Source organism: Carassius carassius, chromosome 12, assembly GCF_963082965.1.
Source record: "Carassius carassius chromosome 12, fCarCar2.1, whole genome shotgun sequence".
Taxonomy (NCBI): Eukaryota; Metazoa; Chordata; class Actinopteri; order Cypriniformes; family Cyprinidae; genus Carassius; species Carassius carassius.
This window is the reverse complement of record NC_081766.1, coordinates 26,978,358-27,004,754: the sequence shown is the minus strand read 5'-3', so window position 1 is coordinate 27,004,754 and position 26,397 is coordinate 26,978,358. Positions and strand designations below refer to the sequence as shown.

The window sequence follows — 26,397 nt, the reverse complement described above, 5'->3', positions numbered from 1 at the left end:
TCAGCATGTAATCTAAGCAAAAAAAGTTGTAGGAATTGAGGTGACCAAAACATACAATTCAAAACAGTGAACATATTGAACCACACAAAGAACAAAAAAGAACTGACCTCCAAACTTGAAGTTTTTCTTAACTTCCACATGTGAGGGGTAGGCCTTCTTTCTCTAAAGGGCCCCTCTCTGTTGTGCAAATTGCACAAAATGTGTTATCTTTTCAGCACCCATAATGACTGGTCTTATATTCTTGTATTTTCGGCTAGGTTTATAAATTAAGTCCTTGTTTTCTTCCCTTATAGGCCTATAAACTGTTTTATTCTAGGAAATTATAGTCTTCTTGTCGACCTAACGTTATATGTCCATTATTCATCCAGTATTCTGAGTCTTGCGCAATCTTAACAAATTAAATCCAATCATTCAGATAGAGCTTGAGTTATCTCTCTGAAACCCGCGCAGTTTCTCCTGGATCTTTGCTCGATGCGTTTCTTTATTTTTCTTTGATGTCGCGTCCACTTTTTCCCACGATCTCTGCTTAGTTTTTTCAGGAGGGCCCATTCCAGCAGCCTCTTCAGTATTTATCAGGCCCTTTTCTTTTAAGTCTTTCATTGCATCCATCGTCGTATTGTATGTAACCGGGCCGTTCTCCAGAAAGACTTTCAGCTTTGCAGGTGGTGGCGTTTGAAACTTGATTCCTTTCCCTTTAAGAATTTTCCTGATCGGTGCGAATGCCCTTCTTTTCTGTTGGATCTCCGGTGGATAATCGTGGTCAAAGAAAATTCTTTTCTCATTGCAATTCACCTCTTTCTTCTTCCACGCAGACCGAAGAACCAAATCCTTTGTCTTATATTCCAGGAAGAATACCACCACCGATCTCGGATACGCATCCGTGGGGGGCTTGGATCCGAGTGCTCTGTGACATCGTTGGATTTTGAGGTCCAGGTCGCCAAGTGCTAGCTCCGTTTTAATGATAGATTCGACAAATTCTTGGACATTATTCCCTTCGCATCCTTCCGGTATTCCGAAAATACGGATGTTATTTCTGCGCGAGCGTGTTTCAAGATCTAACAGTCTCTCCTGTAGATTATCTTGTATTTGGATGCTTTGACCGAGGACCTCTTTCAGCTCAGCATTGTTTTCCTCTAAATCTGCCACTCGCTGTTCGGCCTCGTCGATCCGCTCTGCTGTGGCGTTTAGGTCCGTGACTAGCTCATTCACTTTTTGCTTGACTTCTTGCTTAAGATTGCACAATTCTTCTTTCATGTCTTTCGCAATAGAATCTCGAAAGGCGGCCAGTTCAGTTTTAATATCCACACGAAAGGCTTTAATGTCAGCGTGTATCGCCGCGATACTAGCTGACAGGTTATCAGCGGGACCGTCAGCTATCTCTTCCACTGTTTTTTCCGCCTTTTCAGGTTTTGGTTGTGATTTAAGTCTAGCCTTTTTTGCTTTGTCCCCCTCCATGTTAATTAGTTAAATTTGTTGGTTGATCAGAAGTATAAAATGGGGGATTAACGCCAGACCGTCTGGGAGCACTTACATTAGGCTGCTGCACGTGTCGGCGCCATTCCGGAAGTTCCGATGCAACCGTTCTTGACTCGTGAACGATTCAGTCTATTTTTCGTTATAAAAAAGATCCGGTTACATCAAACCATTCATTCGCGAACCGGCTATCCAGACTGCTTTGTTTTGAACTCTCTCTCACAACAGACACGGAAGAGAAGACTGATGAATAAAGTCGCAGTTTTTGCTATTTTTGGACCAAAATGTATTTTCAAAAAAAATTCTAACTGACCCTCTGATGTCACATGGACTACTTTGATGATATTTTTCTTACCTTTCTGGACATGGACAGTATACCATACACACAGTTTCAATGGAGGGACTGAGAGCTCTCGGACTAAATCTAAAATATCTTAAACTGTGTGCCAAAGATAAGGTCTCACGGGTTTGGAACAACAAGAGGGTGAGTTATTAATGACATAATTTTGATTTTTGGTTGAACTAACCCTTTAAAGTAGAAAATTTACTGTTTATGATTTCGTGATAATCCATTAGCCCCTTCCACACATGCACTGCAAGCCTGAAATTATAAAGACATCACCTGAAGGAGAGGAATGTGTGAACACAAATGTTCGAATCAGACATTAAATGGATTTAACCCGGACAGCTCTATAGTACAAAGTCCGTGTCATTTCTGAATTACCCCATGTGTGAATACAACAGTGAATTATCCGGAGGATTCACAGTGAGCGACTGGAGGTATTGAAAAGGGTTAACCCTGTTAAAAAGGGTTTTCTTGGGAGTTTGTCCTTAGTCAATGTGAGGGTCTTAGGGCAGAGGCTGTTGTCATGATGCTATGTAAAGCCCTTTGAGACAAAATGTTTGTAAAATGGGCTATATAAATAAAATAACCTTGCCTCTGATCAATTTGTAAAACAAAAAACAGCATCTTAAAATGCATGAGCTGTTATTAGTTTTTCCTTTTCTAAAATAGAGCAGCAGCTCTGGAGGACAATTGACTATCATTCAGTGTGATGTCCTTATTCATATAATTTGGAAATCTTTTGGAACAAAGCTACTTCTAATTTGGAAAATTACTGTTCCTGCAGCAGTTCCATTATGATCTCCAGTCTTGTTCCAAGTGCTCCATCTTTGGCACAAAATAGCGTCAGTAGCTTGGGAGTGTGACGGTCTAACTAAATTTCGATTCCAGAAGTACAGTAGTTTTTCATTGAAATTCTGCATTGATCTGAAACACGAAGGCGACAAAGATATCACATCACTTCTTAGCCTCTTAAACCTCTCATATAAATAGTCTAACAATCAATATTGAAGTATTGTAGTCCTCCTCTACAATATTCATATCTAAACATTCTGGAATTGTAAATGAGGAAGAGTTAGATTTAATTTTAAGGATTTAAAAAAAAACGTTAGACAAATTATTAATCAAAGTAAGAGTTTTTTTTTTTTACATCTTGAATGTTTTCAGAAACTTTTAGTATACGGTTTAGCTGTAAAATGAGAGAGTTTGTGCCAATTTAAGATTACCACACTAAAATTAACAGATTTATGCATGAAAAGAAATAAAATTGCGGCTCTTAAACGTAACACTGTTAATAGACAGACTTCACGTCGATTTAGCTAAGTTAACTTCACATTTGCAAGTTGCAACAAAACAGTGAAACAAAGAGAGAAGTTATGTTACCTGCCTCGGGAAGGCGAGCTCCACACACAAGAAGTAAAGCCAACGGAAGTGCGTCAAGTGCAGTCTGAAATATAAGATGCTCTTCCAGCAATAACCCCAAATATTATGCTTTATGGAACCTTAAAATTAAACGCAATGTACTTATTTACGCAATTTCATAAAAACATACTGAGGATAAGATATTAACATGCAAAAGACCTAGGAACCATGATAGAGAAAAAGGTAACCCACATCCTTTAAACTAAAAGTTTGACTTTGATACATAAGAATTCTTCCAAAATGTATAATGCTGTGTTCATATTATAGAACAACAACATCACACTATAGCCTTCCAACAGATGCCTACTTTGTGTTGCTGCCTCTTTTCCTTTAACTCATTTTATACTGTAATATACCACTACATGCGTTCTTCTTACTAGCCCAGTGATAACAAAATAAGTTTTCTTGATGCAAGATGAGCAATGTGGAAGAAAACATTCACTATCTGTAGCCTACTCTCTTCAAATGTCTTGTAGGCCTGCTGCTTAAAAAAAAGGCACACTTTGACAGGAAGTGCTTTTCAATTAAAATAAGCCTGATTACATTAATTTGAATTCACTCAGTATTCTCTCCATTTGGGATTAAATAAATATAATGCTTAAGTTTTATTTAACTACAATGGGTAGATTTTATTCAAACCATTTTTATTTGAAATTTAATTAAATATTTGCCTCAAAATCAGAAACACAATTATATTGAATACGTTTTAACCAAAAACATTCATTCAAATCTACATGACCACAGAATAATTTCTTACAGTCTTGGGGGTTGTCTTGAGATGTAGAGTTGTGGGCTGGTTGCAGTTTTTAATTGAAAAAATTATGTTTTAATGGTTTCTCATTGTTTATGTTAAGTGGGGTGACCTGATGAAAACTAGATTTCCCTGTTTGCCTGAGGCTATGAATTACAAGTAATGTGTTAAATAATGTTCAGTCTCTTGCACAGACTGGTAATCAACCTCAACTATCATAGGGATTTTATAGTAAGGTTAAATTAGTTTAAACACACAACTTATTGATAGCATTTTTATGAAATCATTATTATTATTTTTTAATGGCTTCAGAGTTTAAAGAAAAATCTTCCTGATGTTTTTCTGTTGCTGGACCATATATTGTTGCATTAGATGTTCACTTCATTCATCACAAAACAGCACAGTAAGATTATCTTGAATTTCAATATGGGACCAACACTGTAGTTGTTCAACTCAGCAAATACATTTGGGTGTTTAAGTGACATTCTGCAGTGTTAAACATTGCCAGTGAATTGCTTCCGCTCCAGCTCTCAGCAAAATCTGAGCATATCACACCAGTCCTCAGGTCCTTACACTGGCTTCCAGTTACATTTAGGATTGATTTTAAAGTACTTTTACTCGTATATAAGTCACTAAATGACCTAGGACCGAAATATATTGCAGATATGCTCACTGAATATAAACCTAACAGAGCACTCAGATCATTAGGATCGAGTCAGTTAGAAATACCAAGGGTTCACACAAAACAAGGGGAGTCCTCCTTTAGTAACTATGCCGCCCGCAGTTGGAATCAGCTTCCAGAAGAGATCAGATGTGCTAAAACACTGGTCACATTTAAATCTAGACTTAAAACTCATCTGTTTAGCTGTGCATTTATTGAATGAGCACTGTGCAATGTCCGAACTGATTGCAATATATATTTTCACTGTTTTTTTTTTTTAATTTTATGTAAAATCATTTTCTAACTGTTTTAAATTCATTTTAAATAAGTAAGGTTTTAATAATTTTAAAAGTTTTAAAATTGCTTGTTTTATTCTTGTTATTATTTTTCTTCATTACTATTTTACTTTCTTTTATGTAAAGCACTTTGAATTGCCATTGTGTACGAAATGTGCTATATAAATAAACTTGCCTTGCCTTGCCTCAGTAGTGGCTTACTGTAAGTGCTTGGATGTGGTGCTTAGATCTAGTGGTGAAATGTCTGAGTGGCGTAGGGATTGTTAAAAGCATAGTTGTAAGCCCCATGTTTTTGGCTGGTGTCTAGTATACCTGAATAGAGCAATGATTTACTACTCTATGTACTATAGCACGTCTTTGCTGAGGTTAAGTGGTTTTATGTTGTGTCAAAGTTTTGGTAATTGGTAATTTGGTAATTTGGTAACTATTTTTTATATAAAATAGAGCTTATTTAAAGGGATGCATTAATATAATGAGTTGATAAATATTTTCATGTTATGGCCGGTAAATAGCCAGTATTAAATTACATACAAATTAGTCTTAAAAAATGATAAAATAAAATAAAGAAAAATGCTGAAATCTAAAACCAGCTCTGTAGATGCTACACTTAATTTAGTCACCACAACGTATATATATATATAAATAAATATGTATGTATGTATATATATATATATATATATATATATATATATATATATATATATATATATATATATATATATATATATATATATATATATATTTATATTGTATATAAACAGAACTAAACTGACACAACTCACTGATGATTTCACTGTTGTAGGGGAAAGACTTTAGAGCGGTTGCTATGGTGCTGAAGGAGCTACCAAGTATGGCATCCTCAGATGGAAAACCCCTGCTCACCGTGACAACCAAGGTGGGCTGAGGCTGAGCACATACACCCAACGACAGGGAGCACTAAGCGTGAGTGTGAAGCCTTTTCCTCCCACAGAAAACCGTTATAAGAAAACGCTTAATGTGGCTTAATGTACTCAGAAAAAAAAACGTACTAAACATTATACTAATGAAGTATACTACAGTATGTACAAAAAATCAGATGAGCCCTGAATATGAATGCAACTCATTTAATAACACGTTAAGCCTTATGATGGTTTTCTATGGGAGGAAAAGGCTTAACGGGTTATTAAACATGTTGAGATCATATTCAGGAATCATCTGATTTTTTGTAGATAGTATACTTTATTAGTATGATGTTTAGTGAGTTTGGTCTGTTAATATCACTGTATTAGTATATTAAACCACGTTAAGCGTTTTTCACATTAAGCGTTTTAGAATGTCCCATAATTTTCACGCATCAGGAAGCCGCTATCAATATGCAAAGAATAATCTCTTTTGGATGGGCACTCACTGTTCACTTTCAATTTTGCGATTACGTGCTCATTGCATAAAGGAAGATCAGATATTTGTCAATTTACCTCAGCAGCAAATTCTCCAGCATGGTCTGTGAGCCATTTCTCCTCTCAACCCGTGATCAGTGAAATCGGACTCCTGCAGGTTGTGTTGGATGCAGGGTTTTTAAGTCCGCATTTTTTTTTTTCCGATCAAATTGGGCTACATTGAATCTGTTGCCATGACTTAATTTCCCCCATGGGTTAAAGGTTTGAAATGTTGCATAAATTACATTTGACTGAAATGCTTGTATATTGAAACATTTTGCATTCTATAAAACTGTGAGATAAATTAAGTTTTGTGAAGATGGGCCACTGGTAGGAAGCTTTTAGGAAGTGTTTATGATCAATATGCATAACAGTGACAGTAAAATATGTATATTAGGTATGGAAATTACATAATTTGAGTTTTGATATTTGAGATTGCGGTACTTTGGGGCGCCTTAGCCTTTACTTTGAACACCAACCAACCACACCCCAAACCTCTACCCAGCCCCACTCCCCTGGCCAGCCCACACTGTCCTCTTTTTGGAAAACTAAAATATGGTCACCCTAGTTAAACTGGATTGTGGGTGGTTTGTCAATAAATCTCTGCAACTATTTTGTGAATTCACCTTAGAGTGTAAAATAGTAGTATGGTGCTTGTAGGATTTCATGATGGACCTCGTATTCTTTACACATTACCAAGAGGTCTTTACCAAGGCTGATAAATGGGTTCCCTTGTGTGCCCCATATTTATCATTTATTACTTCTGTTATGAAGTGAGGGGCACTCTCAGTGCTGACTTGTGTCAGGGCCAGTTGTTTTTTAAATTATTGACAGCCATAAAAATTTCAGTTATTGACAAGCCACAAAAATTGCCATTGTATTACGTATGGCAAAAATCCAAAGATTTGCATCACAATTTGTGTCACAACCTGCTACACCAGAATGATTAATTGTTATAATTGTATACACGTTATATGTATTGTATTATTACGTGGATTTGTCTATTTGATACTTGTAAACAAATGAATATATTTCTAAAAATCTATTTAGAAATGTCACTGAGTTACAGCATTGCATCACTTTAGAGATACATTATGGCCTGTAGTAAGTATTGTATCTGATTTTTGGTCTGAATCTGTGATTTCAATTATTACTACTGTCCACAAGTAAAAAGACACCATCCGTGTTGTGAGAGTAGATGATTTACTGTAAAGAAAATAATCTCAGTTGTAATTATTTAATGTTCTCACTGGAATGAGTATATAATATGATGAAATAACATTTAAAGAGATTAAAGGTTGCAGTAATCCTGCGATTGGTGTTGGAGTAACTAAAGCTAAGAGCTGCTTCTAATTTATGAGTCCAATTTCTAATTCTCTTCTCATTTCGATTTCATAAGTGGTTTTATTTACCAGTTAGCATTTTCTAAGGCACTAGGCTAAGCTGTTAGCTTGTGAACCAAAACTAAAGGTGCAGTCACATTTTATTGTGTGATGTGACGTGACATACAGCCAAGTATGGTGACCCATACTCAGAATTCATGCTCTGCATTTAACTTATCCAAAGTGCACACAGACAGCAGTGAACACACACGGATCAGTGAGCCCGGGGACCAGTTGGGGGTTCGGTACGTTGCTCAAAGGCACCTCAGTCATGGTATTGCCAGCCCAAGACTCAAACCTTAAACGACAACCTTAGAGTTAGGAGTCAAACTCTCTAACCACTAGGCAACAACTTCCCCAGAAATTCCCCAGAATTCCCCTGGGTCGTAAGAATGGGAATCTTGCATCATACCACTACACCAGCGGTGCAACTGAGTAATATTAATTAGGGCCCCAGCACCGCAGTGCGAGAACCCTCTTGGAATTGCTCCATTTATTAACTACATGTACTTGCTCTATGGTTAGTGTTTGGATTTGGTTTTGGCTCTTTGCAAGGGTTACTTGCATGTAATTATGCATAATTGTGCATAATTGATTGTTATTATAATAGTAAGTATATGCAAGGTGCGATTTGCCGGGGGGGATGCGTGGGATTTCCCCCTTTCTGGTCAATGTATCCCTGCCTCTGCTTAATTATTTTTATCCCCGGTGGGGATAGTGATCAGTGCTACTACACTAGTGGCGAGACGGATCACAAAACTTATCATGGATCCGTGGTTTGATTAAAGTCAATTTTATTTTAAAATGCGCTACTTTGGTTGGCTCATCCTCTCTGTATTCACCACTCTGCAGACTTGCTCAATCTGATTGGTTACACCTCATGAGTAATAGCCAATCAACATTTGTGAGACGGTTGAAGCCGGTCTGCTGGCAACTTTGCCACTAGATTTAGCGACTTTTTTTTCCAAAAAGGCGACTAGCGACAAATCTAGCGAGCCTCTCTCTCTGTATCTGCTGTGTTCAGCAAGCGCAGAGAGGAACAGCACTTTCAGTAAAAAAAAAAAGATATTATGTTGCTTCTAACTCTATTTTACAAGCAAGTATAACCGACATCAGTCACAGCACAACCACTGACTTTATCATATGTGTATTTTATTTCATTAGTGCAGATTAATGTTTGAGAGCTGGTTATGTGGTCTTAATGGATCGCGTTTCAGTCATTATAATATTCATTCCATTGTCTGACAACAGAAACATTAAAATATAGTAATAAAGACAGTTTTATTGAGAATTAAATTAAATGGCAAAATTAAATTGCAGTATGTGAGCATAGGGAGGCAATACAATATGACGCACTTACATCATAAATTTGCTAATTAGCGCATGACTCATCTAGTTCATGTTCTCATTATTTATTTTTATGAATTAAAATGTTTCAAAACATCCCACCCTCTGTTTTTTTTACAAATTGCACCCTGAGTACATGTAACGTGTAACAAGGACACCTTTAAAATAAAGTGTTACCCGTATTTGCATGACTACGGGGGCATTTACAGCGACAGTTTTGTTTGAAACAGGGCATGATTCGCATGAAAAATCACTAATGTGAAAGCTGTCAGGCGTAACTGTGTGCGAACTGGAATACCAAACCCGAGACTACCTGAAGAAGGCGTTGTGAGTTAGGGCTGGGTGGTATGATGGTATATATCGTTACCGGGAAATAAAGTGTCTATTGTTAGAGATTTTGCTATTGTGTATTCCACGGTATGCAAATATATCTGCGTATCACAGTACTGCTTAAACGTTATACACCTTTTGAGAGATAAGGAAACACACATTAATGAGAAAATAAAAAGTGGAACGCACTTGGTAGAGCTATTATGTGGAATAAGCAGTGAAAAAGGATTCAATGCTGTGCTCACGCTGACTGACACACAGCCGAAGTGCACGCAAAAAAAGCCCCTCTCAGACAACATGTGATCGCGAAAACAGATCTCTTTCGTGTTTATTGTGCTTGAATGGTCAAATATGCACACAGTAATGTCACAATGCCCGTCGTGTGGGGTATTCAAGTAAACACAGTCATATTTTAAAGGGATCATATGATGTGATTTCAATGTTTCTTTTCTTTTTGGAGTGTTACAAGCTCTGGGTGCATAAAGAAGTTCTGTAAAGTTGCAAAGACTAAAGTCTCTAATCCAAAGAAATATTCTTTACGAAAAGAGTCAACCACAGCTAACTAAAACAGCTAACTTTAAACATGCCCCAAATGTCTACGTTTATTGGGAATGATTTGGGAAGATTTGCATAACGTTGCCCAAATGTTTATGCAAAGAAAGAAGGCGTAACTTTTATTCTCGCTGTTGGCGGTGCCGCCATGTTGTGGAGATGCTGTGTGTTTCCTTGTGAAAGTGAGACTACTCTGTTTAGTCTTCCAAAAGAGGACACAACTACAAATAAGTGGTTAAGTTGTATTTAAAACACTGTTCAAGAACAGTTCAACCCAAATATACAGATATTTGCAGTGCATTTTATGGAAGATTGTTTCCTTATCCTGGGAGAGTAGACTACCATGCCGGCTGTTCTGACTCACAGTCTGTAAGTAGGCTACGTTTACATATTTAAAGGATTTGCCACAGAAGATTCAAACAAAAGCTTTGGGCAGTGTAGAGTAGCACTTATTGTTTGTCATTTCTCCGATCACAAATGCAGACATGGTTTATGTTTACGCGGCACGATGCAACACAATGCGGGAAAAGACAGTATCAAGTCAGTGATTCTCAATTCCAGTCACCCCCCCCCCCACTCTGCACATTTTTTATGTTTCTCTTATCGCTTCAGATGTTTGTTCTATTCAAACGTAAGTGCCCTGCGAGGTGGACATTACAGGATATTCTGCCATGATTCCAGTTTGAAGTGAACATATATGTTCCTTTCATAGTGCACTGAAGTGTGTGAGATGTCAATTTAAATTGTAGTTATTTTAGTGCTGGGTAATGATAATTTTCTTTTGCGCAATTAAACGCATGTCTGTGATTAATTGCAATTAATTACATTGTTATGCACAAAACGAACCTACGAAACAAAACGAAAAATAATGCATCCAAAGGTAGAGTATTGTGCACTTTTTTCATTTAAAAGCACTGTTATATGAACAAAAGTGCAATTTTGGTTTGCAAACACTTTAAACAAACTGCTTTTTTACATCCGTATTCCCTTTACATAGTAGCAGTAAAAATATTTATTGTACATCTTAACTTATAACATTAATGTAATTAAATTAAATATAAAACAAGATATTTGTAACTGCCAGGACATTAACGTTTTTATTGAAAATATTTTATAGTTTGTTATAAAAAAACAAGTTATGCTCAGAGTCCAGAGCCTCGATCATAACATTGTAACAGGCACCTCCTGTTAGAGACCTGCACGATCGCGGGACCCATCACAGCAGATTGTGGTGCAGGACAACATTTGACAACATATTAATTAGGGTGTGCTCACACTAGGCAATATTAACCCCCAAAGCCTGGTTCGTTAGACTAGTGTGATCGCGCCGTTTAGCAGTCCCTGGCTCATTTGGAAGAGGTGGGCCGGAGTGTGGTTCAGTTATATATAGATCAGTGAGTGTGAGCCTAACCACACCACAGCGCAGAGCTTTCTGATTTTGCTGCATGATTGTGTGAATATTTCTGAGTGGCAAAAGCAAAAGATGTGATCCGATGTGGATTATAATTACCATATAAGGCAATACAATAGTAAACATGGTATGTAAGTATGGCATCCTCAGATGGAAAACCCCTGCTCACCGTGACAACCAAGGTGGGCTGAGGCTGAGCACATACACCCAACGACAGGGAGCACTAAGCGTGAGTGTGAAGCCTTTTCCTCCCACAGAAAACCGTTATAAGAAAACGCTTAATGTGGCTTAATGTACTCAGAAAAAAAAACGTACTAAACATTATACTAATGAAGTATACTACAGTATGTACAAAAAATCAGATGAGCCCTGAATATGAATGCAACTCATTTAATAACACGTTAAGCCTTATGATGGTTTTCTATGGGAGGAAAAGGCTTAACGGGTTATTAAACATGTTGAGATCATATTCAGGAATCATCTGATTTTTTGTAGATAGTATACTTTATTAGTATGATGTTTAGTGAGTTTGGTCTGTTAATATCACTGTATTAGTATATTAAACCACGTTAAGCGTTTTTCACATTAAGCGTTTTAGAATGTCCCATAATTTTCACGCATCAGGAAGCCGCTATCAATATGCAAAGAATAATCTCTTTTGGATGGGCACTCACTGTTCACTTTCAATTTTGCGATTACGTGCTCATTGCATAAAGGAAGATCAGATATTTGTCAATTTACCTCAGCAGCAAATTCTCCAGCATGGTCTGTGAGCCATTTCTCCTCTCAACCCGTGATCAGTGAAATCGGACTCCTGCAGGTTGTGTTGGATGCAGGGTTTTTAAGTCCGCATTTTTTTTTTTCCGATCAAATTGGGCTACATTGAATCTGTTGCCATGACTTAATTTCCCCCATGGGTTAAAGGTTTGAAATGTTGCATAAATTACATTTGACTGAAATGCTTGTATATTGAAACATTTTGCATTCTATAAAACTGTGAGATAAATTAAGTTTTGTGAAGATGGGCCACTGGTAGGAAGCTTTTAGGAAGTGTTTATGATCAATATGCATAACAGTGACAGTAAAATATGTATATTAGGTATGGAAATTACATAATTTGAGTTTTGATATTTGAGATTGCGGTACTTTGGGGCGCCTTAGCCTTTACTTTGAACACCAACCAACCACACCCCAAACCTCTACCCAGCCCCACTCCCCTGGCCAGCCCACACTGTCCTCTTTTTGGAAAACTAAAATATGGTCACCCTAGTTAAACTGGATTGTGGGTGGTTTGTCAATAAATCTCTGCAACTATTTTGTGAATTCACCTTAGAGTGTAAAATAGTAGTATGGTGCTTGTAGGATTTCATGATGGACCTCGTATTCTTTACACATTACCAAGAGGTCTTTACCAAGGCTGATAAATGGGTTCCCTTGTGTGCCCCATATTTATCATTTATTACTTCTGTTATGAAGTGAGGGGCACTCTCAGTGCTGACTTGTGTCAGGGCCAGTTGTTTTTTAAATTATTGACAGCCATAAAAATTTCAGTTATTGACAAGCCACAAAAATTGCCATTGTATTACGTATGGCAAAAATCCAAAGATTTGCATCACAATTTGTGTCACAACCTGCTACACCAGAATGATTAATTGTTATAATTGTATACACGTTATATGTATTGTATTATTACGTGGATTTGTCTATTTGATACTTGTAAACAAATGAATATATTTCTAAAAATCTATTTAGAAATGTCACTGAGTTACAGCATTGCATCACTTTAGAGATACATTATGGCCTGTAGTAAGTATTGTATCTGATTTTTGGTCTGAATCTGTGATTTCAATTATTACTACTGTCCACAAGTAAAAAGACACCATCCGTGTTGTGAGAGTAGATGATTTACTGTAAAGAAAATAATCTCAGTTGTAATTATTTAATGTTCTCACTGGAATGAGTATATAATATGATGAAATAACATTTAAAGAGATTAAAGGTTGCAGTAATCCTGCGATTGGTGTTGGAGTAACTAAAGCTAAGAGCTGCTTCTAATTTATGAGTCCAATTTCTAATTCTCTTCTCATTTCGATTTCATAAGTGGTTTTATTTACCAGTTAGCATTTTCTAAGGCACTAGGCTAAGCTGTTAGCTTGTGAACCAAAACTAAAGGTGCAGTCACATTTTATTGTGTGATGTGACGTGACATACAGCCAAGTATGGTGACCCATACTCAGAATTCATGCTCTGCATTTAACTTATCCAAAGTGCACACAGACAGCAGTGAACACACACGGATCAGTGAGCCCGGGGACCAGTTGGGGGTTCGGTACGTTGCTCAAAGGCACCTCAGTCATGGTATTGCCAGCCCAAGACTCAAACCTTAAACGACAACCTTAGAGTTAGGAGTCAAACTCTCTAACCACTAGGCAACAACTTCCCCAGAAATTCCCCAGAATTCCCCTGGGTCGTAAGAATGGGAATCTTGCATCATACCACTACACCAGCGGTGCAACTGAGTAATATTAATTAGGGCCCCAGCACCGCAGTGCGAGAACCCTCTTGGAATTGCTCCATTTATTAACTACATGTACTTGCTCTATGGTTAGTGTTTGGATTTGGTTTTGGCTCTTTGCAAGGGTTACTTGCATGTAATTATGCATAATTGTGCATAATTGATTGTTATTATAATAGTAAGTATATGCAAGGTGCGATTTGCCGGGGGGGATGCGTGGGATTTCCCCCTTTCTGGTCAATGTATCCCTGCCTCTGCTTAATTATTTTTATCCCCGGTGGGGATAGTGATCAGTGCTACTACACTAGTGGCGAGACGGATCACAAAACTTATCATGGATCCGTGGGAATGATTTGGGAAGATTTGCATAACGTTGCCCAAATGTTTATGCAAAGAAAGAAGGCGTAACTTTTATTCTCGCTGTTGGCGGTGCCGCCATGTTGTGGAGATGCTGTGTGTTTCCTTGTGAAAGTGAGACTACTCTGTTTAGTCTTCCAAAAGAGGACACAACTACAAATAAGTGGTTAAGTTGTATTTAAAACACTGTTCAAGAACAGTTCAACCCAAATATACAGATATTTGCAGTGCATTTTATGGAAGATTGTTTCCTTATCCTGGGAGAGTAGACTACCATGCCGGCTGTTCTGACTCACAGTCTGTAAGTAGGCTACGTTTACATATTTAAAGGATTTGCCACAGAAGATTCAAACAAAAGCTTTGGGCAGTGTAGAGTAGCACTTATTGTTTGTCATTTCTCCGATCACAAATGCAGACATGGTTTATGTTTACGCGGCACGATGCAACACAATGCGGGAAAAGACAGTATCAAGTCAGTGATTCTCAATTCCAGTCACCCCCCCCCCACTCTGCACATTTTTTATGTTTCTCTTATCGCTTCAGATGTTTGTTCTATTCAAACGTAAGTGCCCTGCGAGGTGGACATTACAGGATATTCTGCCATGATTCCAGTTTGAAGTGAACATATATGTTCCTTTCATAGTGCACTGAAGTGTGTGAGATGTCAATTTAAATTGTAGTTATTTTAGTGCTGGGTAATGATAATTTTCTTTTGCGCAATTAAACGCATGTCTGTGATTAATTGCAATTAATTACATTGTTATGCACAAAACGAACCTACGAAACAAAACGAAAAATAATGCATCCAAAGGTAGAGTATTGTGCACTTTTTTCATTTAAAAGCACTGTTATATGAACAAAAGTGCAATTTTGGTTTGCAAACACTTTAAACAAACTGCTTTTTTACATCCGTATTCCCTTTACATAGTAGCAGTAAAAATATTTATTGTACATCTTAACTTATAACATTAATGTAATTAAATTAAATATAAAACAAGATATTTGTAACTGCCAGGACATTAACGTTTTTATTGAAAATATTTTATAGTTTGTTATAAAAAAACAAGTTATGCTCAGAGTCCAGAGCCTCGATCATAACATTGTAACAGGCACCTCCTGTTAGAGACCTGCACGATCGCGGGACCCATCACAGCAGATTGTGGTGCAGGACAACATTTGACAACATATTAATTAGGGTGTGCTCACACTAGGCAATATTAACCCCCAAAGCCTGGTTCGTTAGACTAGTGTGATCGCGCCGTTTAGCAGTCCCTGGCTCATTTGGAAGAGGTGGGCCGGAGTGTGGTTCAGTTATATATAGATCAGTGAGTGTGAGCCTAACCACACCGCAGCGCAGAGCTTTCTGATTTTGCTGCATGATTGTGTGAATATTTCTGAGTGGCAAAAGCAAAAGATGTGATCCGATGTGGATTATAATTACCATATAAGGCAATACAATAGTAAACATGGTAAATGCAACCAGGAGAAATCAGACGTCAGCTTCTTATTCTCGATCACAATTGTGTATTTATTTAGTAACATATTTTATTTGTCATAAGTCTTGTCTCGAGAGTTTAGCTCTGTGTAGCCTGTCATAAAAATATAATGTTTTTTGTTCGGGAGCTTTTATAAAAATATAGAACGTCAGCGCCGCGGATCATTTCAGAAAGATATAACACCAGCATTAAACACTTTTGTAACCTGTTAGCCAGCACCCCCCATTATGGGACTCAGAGCTTTTTATCAACCAGATTTGATAATGCTCAAAAAATTAAAATTTATAGACAATTGCCTTGAATTTTTTTTTTACCACACTTAAATATTTTTTTATTTGATATAAAAATACATGAAATGAGTCCTGGAGCAATCTAGAAAAGTAATGGGTTTAAAGCTACATGTCTCATGAGTTTCTATTTCAAATCTGAATAAGATTTCATGAAAAATGAGACTATGTCTAGACTATGTCTACACCCCCCACCCCCCAAATATAAGAAAATATATTTCCCAATAGTATTGAAGGCTTATTTAGTCAGTAAACATACCACTGCATAGTTTTTTTCAATTATAAAAAAACTAGACAGAAACTTTTTTCTATTTTCTAATTTCTATTTTCTATCTACTTTTCTATTTGAGCACTAGAAAAATACAATAAGAATAATTTGAGAAAGAAAAATAATAATAATAAGAAGAAAAATAAAAAAAGATTTAACTTTGTTTGCCAATTACAGAAAATCCTGAGATTGCTAGAAATGCAGCATTTACAATGAATTATTATGCAAATAAGTGCTGATGGCCACTTATACAGATGGTAATAACACAAAGTAAATAATCCACTCTCTCTATTCATATAGACGCGTTCACTTTGATAGCCATGATCATACAGTAATAGCAAGCTGATTTGGGCTGATTTGCACTCAAACGGATGGTAATCATGCAGATACATTCACATTTAACATAAAACACTCTCACATATATAAAAACTGTTGAAAAATAAAACAAACAAAGAAAAAGGCGATCGCTATAAGTTCCGCCTCCATCAGCTGACAGGTGCGTCAGAGCGCTTCACGAGCCCTCACGAGGGAGCACCAAAATTCAAATATACTATGCAGTTTCTGACCGTGAGTTATTCCATAACGGACGCAAACAGATCTGTCGCTGAAGAACTGAAACGTAAACAAAGGAATTATGATCCATATTACAACCTTATTGCTTCGTTGGACTAAACGTGCTTCATGAGATTTCGTTCAGTGGACCCTTACCTTTCTTACTAAACCGGGATTTACAGCTGTGGATGTGTTTATGACTGGTTATTAAGAAGGATCTGGTATGTACTGCGTTTCTAATGTTCATGTTTTTATGTGTACTGCTTACACAAATGTAGCAAATACAGTCTTTATAAGCTTTATAAGCCAGACCCGGGGTTGGGGCTCGTATGCGAGCGCCTGGTGGCCGGGCCTCCCCCCACGGGGTCCGGCCGGGCTCAGCCCGAAGGAGCGACGTGGGGCCGCCTTCCCGTGGGCTCACCACCTACAGGAGGGACCGTAAGGGGCCGGTGCTTAGAGAATCGGGCGGCAGTCGAAGGCGGGGGCCTCGACAGCCCGATCCCTGGACACGGAAACTAGCTCTAGGGACGTGGAACGTCACCTCACTGGCGGGGAAGGAGCCCGAGATTGTGCGTGAGGTTGAGAGGTTCCGACTAGCGATAGTCGGGCTCACCTCTACGCACGGCTTGGGCTCTGGAACCACACTCCTCGAGAGAGGATGGACTCTTCACCACTCTGGAGTTGCCCATGGTGAGAGGCGGCGGGCTTGTGTGGGTTTGCTTATAGCCCCCCAGCTCAGCTGCCATGTGTTGGAGTTTACCCCGGTGAACGAGAGGGTCGCTTCCCTGCGCCTTCGGGTCGGGGATAGGTCTCTCACTGTCGTTTGTGCCTACGGGCCGAATGGCAGTGCAGAGTACCCAGCCTTCTTGGAGTCTCTGGGAGGGGTGCTGGAAAGTGCTCCGACTGGGGACTCCGTCGTTTTACTGGGGGACTTCAACGCCCACGTGGGCAACGACAGTGACACCTGGAGGGGCGTGATTGGGAGGAACGGCCCCCCTGATCCGAACCCGAGCGTTCAGTTATTGGACTTCTGTGCTAGATACAGCTTGTCCATAACGAACACCATGTTCAAGCATAAGGGTGTCCATCAGTACACGTGGCACCAGGACACCCTAGGCCGTAGGTCAATGATCGACTTTGTGGTCGTTTCATCCGACCTCCGGCCGTATGTCTTGGACACTCGGGGGAAGAGAGGGGCGGAGCTGTCAACTGATCACCACCTGGTGGTGAGTTGGATCCGATGGCGGGGGAGGAAGCTGGACAGACACGGCAGACCCAAACGTACTGTGAGGGTCTGCTGGGAACGTTTGGCCGAGTCTCCTGTCAGAGAGGTCTTCAACTCCCACCTCCGGCAGAGCTTCGACCGGATCCCGAGGGAGGCTGGAGATATTGAGTCCGAGTGGACCATGTTCTCCACCTCCATTGTCGAAGCGGCCGCTTGGAGCTGTGGCCGTAAGGTCTCCGGTGCCTGTCGAGGCGGCAATCCCCGAACCCGGTGGTGGACACCGGAAGTAAGGGATGCCGTCAAGCTGAAGAAGGAGTCCTATCGGGCCTGGTTGGCTTGTGGGACTCCTGAGGCAGCTGACAGGTACCGGCAGGCCAAGCGGACTGCAGCCCGGGTGGTTGTGGAGGCAAAAACTCGGGCCTGGGAGGAGTTCGGTGAGGCCATGGAGAAGGACTATCGGTCGGCCTCGAAGAGATTCTGGCAAACCGTCCGGCGTCTCAGGAGAGAGAAGCAGTGCCCTACCAACGCTTTTTACAGTGGAGGTGGGGAGCTGTTGACCTCAACTGGGGATGTCGTTGGACGGTGGAAGGAATACTTTCGAGGATCTCCTCAATCCCGCTGTCACGTCTTCCATTGAGGAAGCAGAGGCTGAGGACTCAGATGTGGACTCGTCCATCACCCAAGCTGAAGTCACCGAGGTAGTCAAGAAACTCCTCGGTGGCAAGGCACCGGGGGTGGATGAGATCCGCCCTGAGTACCTCAAGTCTCTGGATGTTGTGGGGCTGTCTTGGCTGACACGCCTCTGCAGCATCTCTTGGCAGTCGGGGACGGTGCCTCTGGGATGTCAGACCGGGGTGGTGGTCCCTCTTTTTAAGAAGGGGGACCGGAGGGTGTGTTCCAACTACAAGGGGATCACACTTCTCAGCCTCCCTGGGAAAGTCTATGCCAGGGTACTGGAGAGGAGAATCCGGCCGATAGTAGAACCTCGGATTCAGGAGGAACAGTGTGGTTTTCGTCCAGGCCGTGGAACACTGGACCAGCTCTATACCCTCTACAGGGTGCTGGAGGGTTCATGGGAGTTTGCCCAACCAGTCCACATGTGCTTTGTGGATTTGGAGAAGGCATTCGACTGTGTCCCTCGCGGCGGCCTGTGGAGGGTGCTCCGGGAGTATGGGGTCGGGGGCCCTTTGCTAAGGGCTATTGGTTCGTATTGCCAGCAGTAAGTCAGACTTGTTCCCGGTGCGTGTTGGACTACGGCAGGGCTGCCCTTTGTCGCCGGTTCTGTTCATGATTTTTATGGACAGAATTTCTAGGCGCAGCCAGGGGCCGGAGGGGGTCAGGTTTGGTGACAACACGATTTCGTCTCTGCTCTTTGCGGATGATGTTGTCGTGTTGGCCTCATCAAGCCAGGACCTTCAGCATGCACTGGGACGGTTTGCAGCCGAGTGTGAAGCGGCTGGGATAAGAATCAGCACCTCCAAATCCGAGGCCATGGTCCTCAGTCGGAAAAGGGTGGCTTGCCCACTTAAGGTTGGTGGAGAGTTCCTGCCTCAAGTGGAGGAGTTTAAGTATCTTGGGGTCTTGTTCACGAGTGAGGGAAGGATGGAACGGGAGATTGACAGACGGATCGGTCCAGCTTCTGCAGTAATGCGGTCGATGTACCGGTCTGTCGTGGTGAAGAAAGAGCTGAGCCGCAAGGCGAAGCTCTCGATTTACCGGTCAATCTACGTTCCTACTCTCACCTATGGTCATGAGCTTTGGGTCATGACCGAAAGGACAAGATCCCGGATACAGGCGGCCGAAATGAGCTTTCTTCCGCAGGGTGGCTGGGCGATCCCTTAGAGATAGGGTGAGAAGCTCAGTCACCCGGGAGGAGCTCAGAGTAGAGCCGCTGCTCCTCCACATCGAGAGGGGTCAGCTGAGGTGGCTCGGGCATCTGTTCCGGATGCCTCCTGGTCGCCTTCCCGGGAAGGTGGTTCCGGGCACGTCCCACTGGGAGGAGACCCCGGGGAAGACCTAGGACACGCTGGAGAGACTATGTCTCCCGGCTGGCCTGGGAACGCCTCGGTGTCCCCCCAGAAGAGCTGGAGGAAGTGTCTAGGGAGAGGGAAGTCTGGGGTTCTCTGCTTAGACTGCTGCCCCCGCGACCCGGCCCGGGATAAGCGGAAGAAGATGGATGGATGGATGGATGGATAAGCTTTCCATTGAAAAACAGCGATCTGTCGTCAATGCTTGAGTCTTGATCTTTATAATGATACATAGTTTGTCAAGATTCAATTTGTCCCGTTTCATTTAATCTATTCATAAACACTGACACGTGCAAGTTGAGGAGTGTTCAGGACGAGGGCGTTGGGGTGCAGGCTAAGAGGTTTTAAATAAGTTACTCAAAACTCATTTTCAGTCAGAAGCGTGTGTTTGAAATAATTTGATCCGATGTGGATTTTAATCACTGAACAAGGCAGAAATATTTATAAACGATGCAAAAGACTGTGCACGCTAGACATTAACGTTACCATAGTAAACATTGTAAATATGACCACTTGAAGAAATCAAGATGTCAGCTTCTTATTCTCTATCACAATCATGTATTTATTTAGTAATTTATATTATCTGTCATAAGTCTCGTCTCGAGAGTTATAGCTCCACGTTTCCTATCATAAAAATATAATGATGTTTTTGTTCGGGAGCTTTTATAAAAACAGAGATATTATCATTAATTCTAAATGTGACGTACTTTGGCTACAAATAAACAGAAACAGACTCAACTGAATAAGCAGGCTGTTTTCATAAGCGTTAAAATAAATAAAATAGAAATAAGTGTATTTCTGTGTGATTAATTTAGAGTCCTGATAAATTAAATCATTATGATCAATGTATCAATTATTCTATAGTAACACATCGATGCTTTTTAATTTGAATATTTAACAAAGCAACAAAGCAAAGCAAAATTACAGCCGCATTTATCATGTGCGTTTTGTGATCGCGCTAGTTCCATTGACTTATTTCTTAATTTTCTGATAACTTCTCTTTGTTGGTGAAATGAAGGCGTTTCGTGAGTGACGTTGTTCCAGAGAGGCGTGTAAAGGGCGTATTTTAGTGATGCGCAGCAGAGCTTCTGGCTCGACTGTGGAAACCCTGCGCTATTCTGGTCTCGGTGCTACTGGCCCGAGGCTATTAGCCCCGCCCGTTTTAAGCCCTGGCTCGCACTGGCCCGACAGTGGAGATGCGGCTAATATCTCAGCAAAAAGGCCTGCTACATAATTTTTTTTTTTTTGCTGCCATTTATTAGTAATGATTTTACACTGTTGATTTACTATCTATTTCCCTGACTATTTCTCTGACTATTTAGTAGTGTACAATATGTGTTCTTTTTTGTGTGTTCATGTCCTTGTGATTTGTCAGCAAAAAAATAAATAAAAAACAACCAACCAAAAAAAACAACAAAAACCACAAGAAACAAAAAATACTAACATTGTCTCTCGTCTTGTCTCGTCTGTCTCTCGTCTTGTCTCGTCATCTCACTCATGATCTGTGCCTTGCCGTGGCGAGTGAGCTTTTGAACTAAACAGGTCTTGTCTACTTGTGTTTGTGTCTTATGAATAATATATATGTGCCCCATACATGGAATCAGAGTGCCTACTGTATGTAGTAAATTTAAATTCTCTACAGCAAAATGCCAACTGCTACATGCATTCAGTTTGTTTCTACCATTTATTAGTAATGATTTACACCAGTGGTTCCCAACCTTTTTCAACTCGTGGCCCACACAACCACACACATATGTTTGCGCGGCCCACTTCAAAAAAATTTACTGACCCCGCTATTGTTGGGTTAATAACTTAGTACTCAGAAGCTAGATTGTTAACTGTATTTATTGAATGAACTAGGGCTGTGCGATATGGACAAAAAAAAAAACAAAAAAACGATTTCTTTGATCAATTTTGCGATTGTGACACACACCGATATGCTTTTACAGTCATAAATGCATTCAGGATTAATTTGAAACATATTTCCAAAAGAAAACCAATAAGAGCTTTATCAAAATGTTGTAACGTCTCTAGAACAGACACTTTTTATCACTATAGATTTTATCACTATAAAATTATCACTATAGTAAAGATGTAACAAATTGCATAGACTTATGGCAAAAAAAATCCTGTGTACAGGGACTTTTTTTTTCTTTTTTGCCATGCATTGTTCATAGAGCTCATTAATTGTAGCGGTGCCTCAGGTGTTTGCAGTGTGTATACACTATGTGTATGCGGTCAGCAGCGAGATAGCATAAATATAACGCGAAAGCACATTAAAATAATGCACGAGCGCGAATCTCTCTGTTCGCATGCAGATTTCCTTTGCTCTGTCACAAAACCAGACGTGCTTGCTCAGATACACACTGCTCTGCGCGGAGAGAGTGTGCGTACTTAAAACGTGTCTCCTCTCACTTAAACTGCGTCCTGTGCACTCACAATTCTCTCTATGCTCATGTGTTAGATATTAATTATTTTCGCACGTTTTTATTCTAGCCTTTTACCGCGTGCAGTGTGAACGCTCTGATCTGTTAACATGGGCTCAGAAAAAAGGCGCATCACAGACAGTGGTGTGAACCTGGAGTTAGGCATATGCCCAGTCTGTTCTGTTCTCGCGCTAGGCGCAATGCATTCTGATTGGATCGAATAGCATACTACGGGAGGTCAGGGCTGCGGAAAATCGTGCTATAAAGCGATTTAGAAATCGCGCACGCTCAAATCGTGATTTTATGACGAGTTCTTTTAATCGCACAGCCCTAGAATGGACTGGAAATGAACAGAAAATAATTGGCGGCCCACCTGCAATACCACCGCGACCCACTAGAGGGCTGCGGACCACAGGTTGAAAACCACTGATTTACACAGTTTGTTTACTACTTACTATTTACCTGAGCATTCAGTATTGTGCAATATAGCATACAGAAGGTGAGGGACATTTTTGGGGGAAAGAAGTGCTGCATTTTATCATTTAAACGAGAATTTTCATGAAAATTCAATAATCCAAGATGGCTGACACCATGTGACATCATAATATGCAAATTAGATGGGAAAATGTACATTACATTACACAACTTTGGGTCATCCTTAATATTCCTGTAATTAACAGAAAGTCTCTATCTTTTATCACTTTTAAGATATAGCCTTTTGAAATTAAGATGTCAAAATCGAACGTTTTAGGAAAAAACCTCTTGCGCCTAAAGGGTTAAACCTGTCTTGCGTTCTCCCAATTCTCCTCATGTCTCCATTCCTGTCCCCCCTCCAGTGCTGATGGTTGAGGGCACTCCTGCTTTCTTTGTCAGATAAATACTTGAGTCCAGACTCCATGGATGGTTTTTTTTTTAATCTAGTGGACTGGGTGGGATATAGTCCGGAGGAGAAATCATGGGTCCTGGCTCTGGACATACTGGACCACTTGTTGATTGAGGTTTTTAATTGCTGTCAGTCTCATTCCACCATGTGGTGTCCCTGGGGGGATAGGTACTGTCAGGTCACAGGTTTGATCTGTCTCTTCTCCTGCACGTTTTTGTTTTTCATTTCTATGTGTCAGCTGCCCGTAGCGGATAGCCTTCTGCATTCGGCGCGGCCATGCACATGCTCACAGCTGTTTCTGATTTTCTCATTTTGTTTCTCCACTATTTTTACATTTCGTCTTCTCTTTTTCGTTTTGACTTTACGCTTTTTCTGTTGTACTGGTTAGCCTGTGGCTAAACAACAATGGGAGGAAAAGGGGCATGACATAAACTAGAAACAAGAACTTTAAAATATAATATCGACTTGACCAAAGAACATTCAATTGGAAACAAAAAAAAAAGTCTAAATAAATGTTACAAATAAGATCAATATTTTGTGGAAATTGGTGCATGCTAAGATGAAAAGAAATGTGGTTTATGTGTTACAGTTGTGTAGTGAGCAGCAAGAGAGCCGTCCGTTACTGAGCCCTTCTATTGATGACTTCCAGAGTGAGAGCAAGAGTGATACATCCACACGGCCAGTCACCTCCAACAAAGCAGGTTCTCCCATAATTACTGCTCTGTCATCTGTTTCTCCACTCCTTCTCCTTCTCACTCATCTGCTCTTCTTCTCCTATCATATATCCAGTTGCTGTTCCTTGGCATTTACTCTTTGTCTCAATGAATCCTTTAAACTAAATTTTTTTAGGTGTTAGTTTTTCACTATTCATGATTGACAAGTGCATATTACCTTCGAATAGAAGATTTTGAAGGATTTTTTTGTTTTTTGGTTAATAGAATAAGAGAACACAGGTTTTAATTTTAATATTGGCAATGTTTTGTCTCTAGTTTTGTCCACAGGACTAGACTTGGTGGACTTGAGTGAACCTTGTGAGAGAAGGTGGAGTTGGGACAGACAGAGTCCATGTGGGTCTCGAAAGAATGGTTTCTCTAAGAGTAGCCTTCACAAGAAGAAGACTGAAGAGAATGAGCTGCTCCATGTGGAGACAGAGGCATCAACTCCCAGCTGTCCTGAAAGAGCCTTATTAGATTCAGGTATATAGCTTGTTAATGAAAGACACTTTGGCATTGTTGTTTAAATTCAGTCAGTTTAGTTGTCAATTTAGATTTTTTTTATTTGCACTGAGGTATTTTACCTTTGGTGCCATCAGAGGTTACTGAGACTTAATGGTGTTAACCAGACACTGCAACATTACAACTCCCATGAGTATTACATGCACATAGTGTTGCCTTGCTCTTGTGCGCTAGTGACAGAAACGAAGAGATGGCTATCCATTTTTTGTCAACCCAACCCACTACATTGCTTGTAAATCACTCTCATATGCGACTAAATCTTCATTCTGGTAACTAAATTATGTCTAATATTAGCCAATGTCTAACAAATTCTCAGATTTTACTCGCGAGTGTATGAGTTGGAGGCTCAGTATAAGTTTAGCACAGATATATTTTCACTCGCAAACACTCTGACTCTGACTGAGGGCTTCAGAGTTTCACTCTATGTCAAGCGATCTGTGATATTTCTCTCAGTTCATCTCAATGGATGCGCAGCGCACCTGTATTTGATGTACGCTAGTGTGAAGGCGCACGAATCGCCGTCGCTTTCTCACACACACACACACACAGAGAGTGAGTGAGTGAGTGAGTGAGTGAATTGACTCGCTATATTTAAACAATATTCTTTGTTGTATTTTCCTGTGAAAATAACAGCGTTCCTATGGAAGTCTTCAGCTTTTAAGAACAGCTGGGTTCAAGCGAACACACAAAACCTGATTAATATTCATAATTTCAGCAGCTCATTAATCCTTAGTAATCCTTAGTGTGTTTTATAGTTCCTATTATTAGAATTCGTATCATTATCAGTATTTTTGTTAGTTTTTTCCCAATTTTTATTTGTCAGAAACATTGAATGACAGAAAAAAACAACCACCTCTCAAGTTAAAATGTTCAGTTAAAATGACTAATATGCATTCAAACATGGTTATCAAATTTACTTCTAATTACTTAAGTTATATTAAATAATAATTGATTATTATAAAGCTTTACTGACTGATGTTAAAAGTGTATTAAAAGTGTATAAAAACTGCGCCATTTTACAAATTTCAATCATCCTGACGATGCCAAGGTGTCCGTAGAGGGTGGCAACCTAACCAGTAGTCATTATTAGGGCCTGAGCAAAAAAATGACACAAACTGAAATTTGTTTCATCTATCTATCTATCTATCTATCTATCTATCTATCTATCTATCTATCTATCTATCTATCTATCTATCTATCTATCTATCTATCTATCTATCTAATGTATATCTCTATACATATAAATAAATATATATAGATATATATCTGTAAATAAATATAGATATAGATAAATATACAGATTTCAAACATAATAAACATTTTTTTTCTCACTTCTGCTGACTGTTGGGAACCGGAAAACGTACAGGCAGATATCGTAGTGTCAGTGCTGCTTGGTTAGTGACAAGGCAAGGCAAGTTTATTTATATAGCCCATTTCGTACAAAATGGTAATTCAAAGTGCTTAACATAAAAGAAAGTAAAATAATAATGAAGAAAAATTTAAAATAAGCAATTTTAAAACTTTGGAAATGATTTAAAAATGGACTGAAGTTAAAACAGTTAAAAATGGAAAATGATTTTACATAAAATACAGTGAATACATAAAATACAGTGCAATCGGTTTGGACATTGCACAGTGCTCATTCAATAAATGCACAGCTAAACAGATGGGTTTTGAGTGTAGATTTAAATGTGACTAGTGTTTTAGCACATCTAATCTCTTCTGGAAGCTGATTCCAACTGC

General features: G+C 39.7%; 1 protein-coding gene across 1 annotated transcript in view; it reads left to right on the top strand.

The window, feature by feature from the left end:
* The window catches only part of LOC132155143 (PEX5-related protein-like), a 113,097-nt gene that overhangs the window by 34,222 nt on the left and 52,478 nt on the right, over positions 1-26,397 (top strand). The window contains exons 2-4 of the mRNA XM_059563965.1: positions 5,749-5,841; positions 24,009-24,120; positions 24,409-24,615. Of these exons, the coding sequence (XP_059419948.1) occupies positions 5,749-5,841; positions 24,009-24,120; positions 24,409-24,615 (412 nt within the window). The remainder of the gene's footprint in view (positions 1-5,748; positions 5,842-24,008; positions 24,121-24,408; positions 24,616-26,397) is intronic.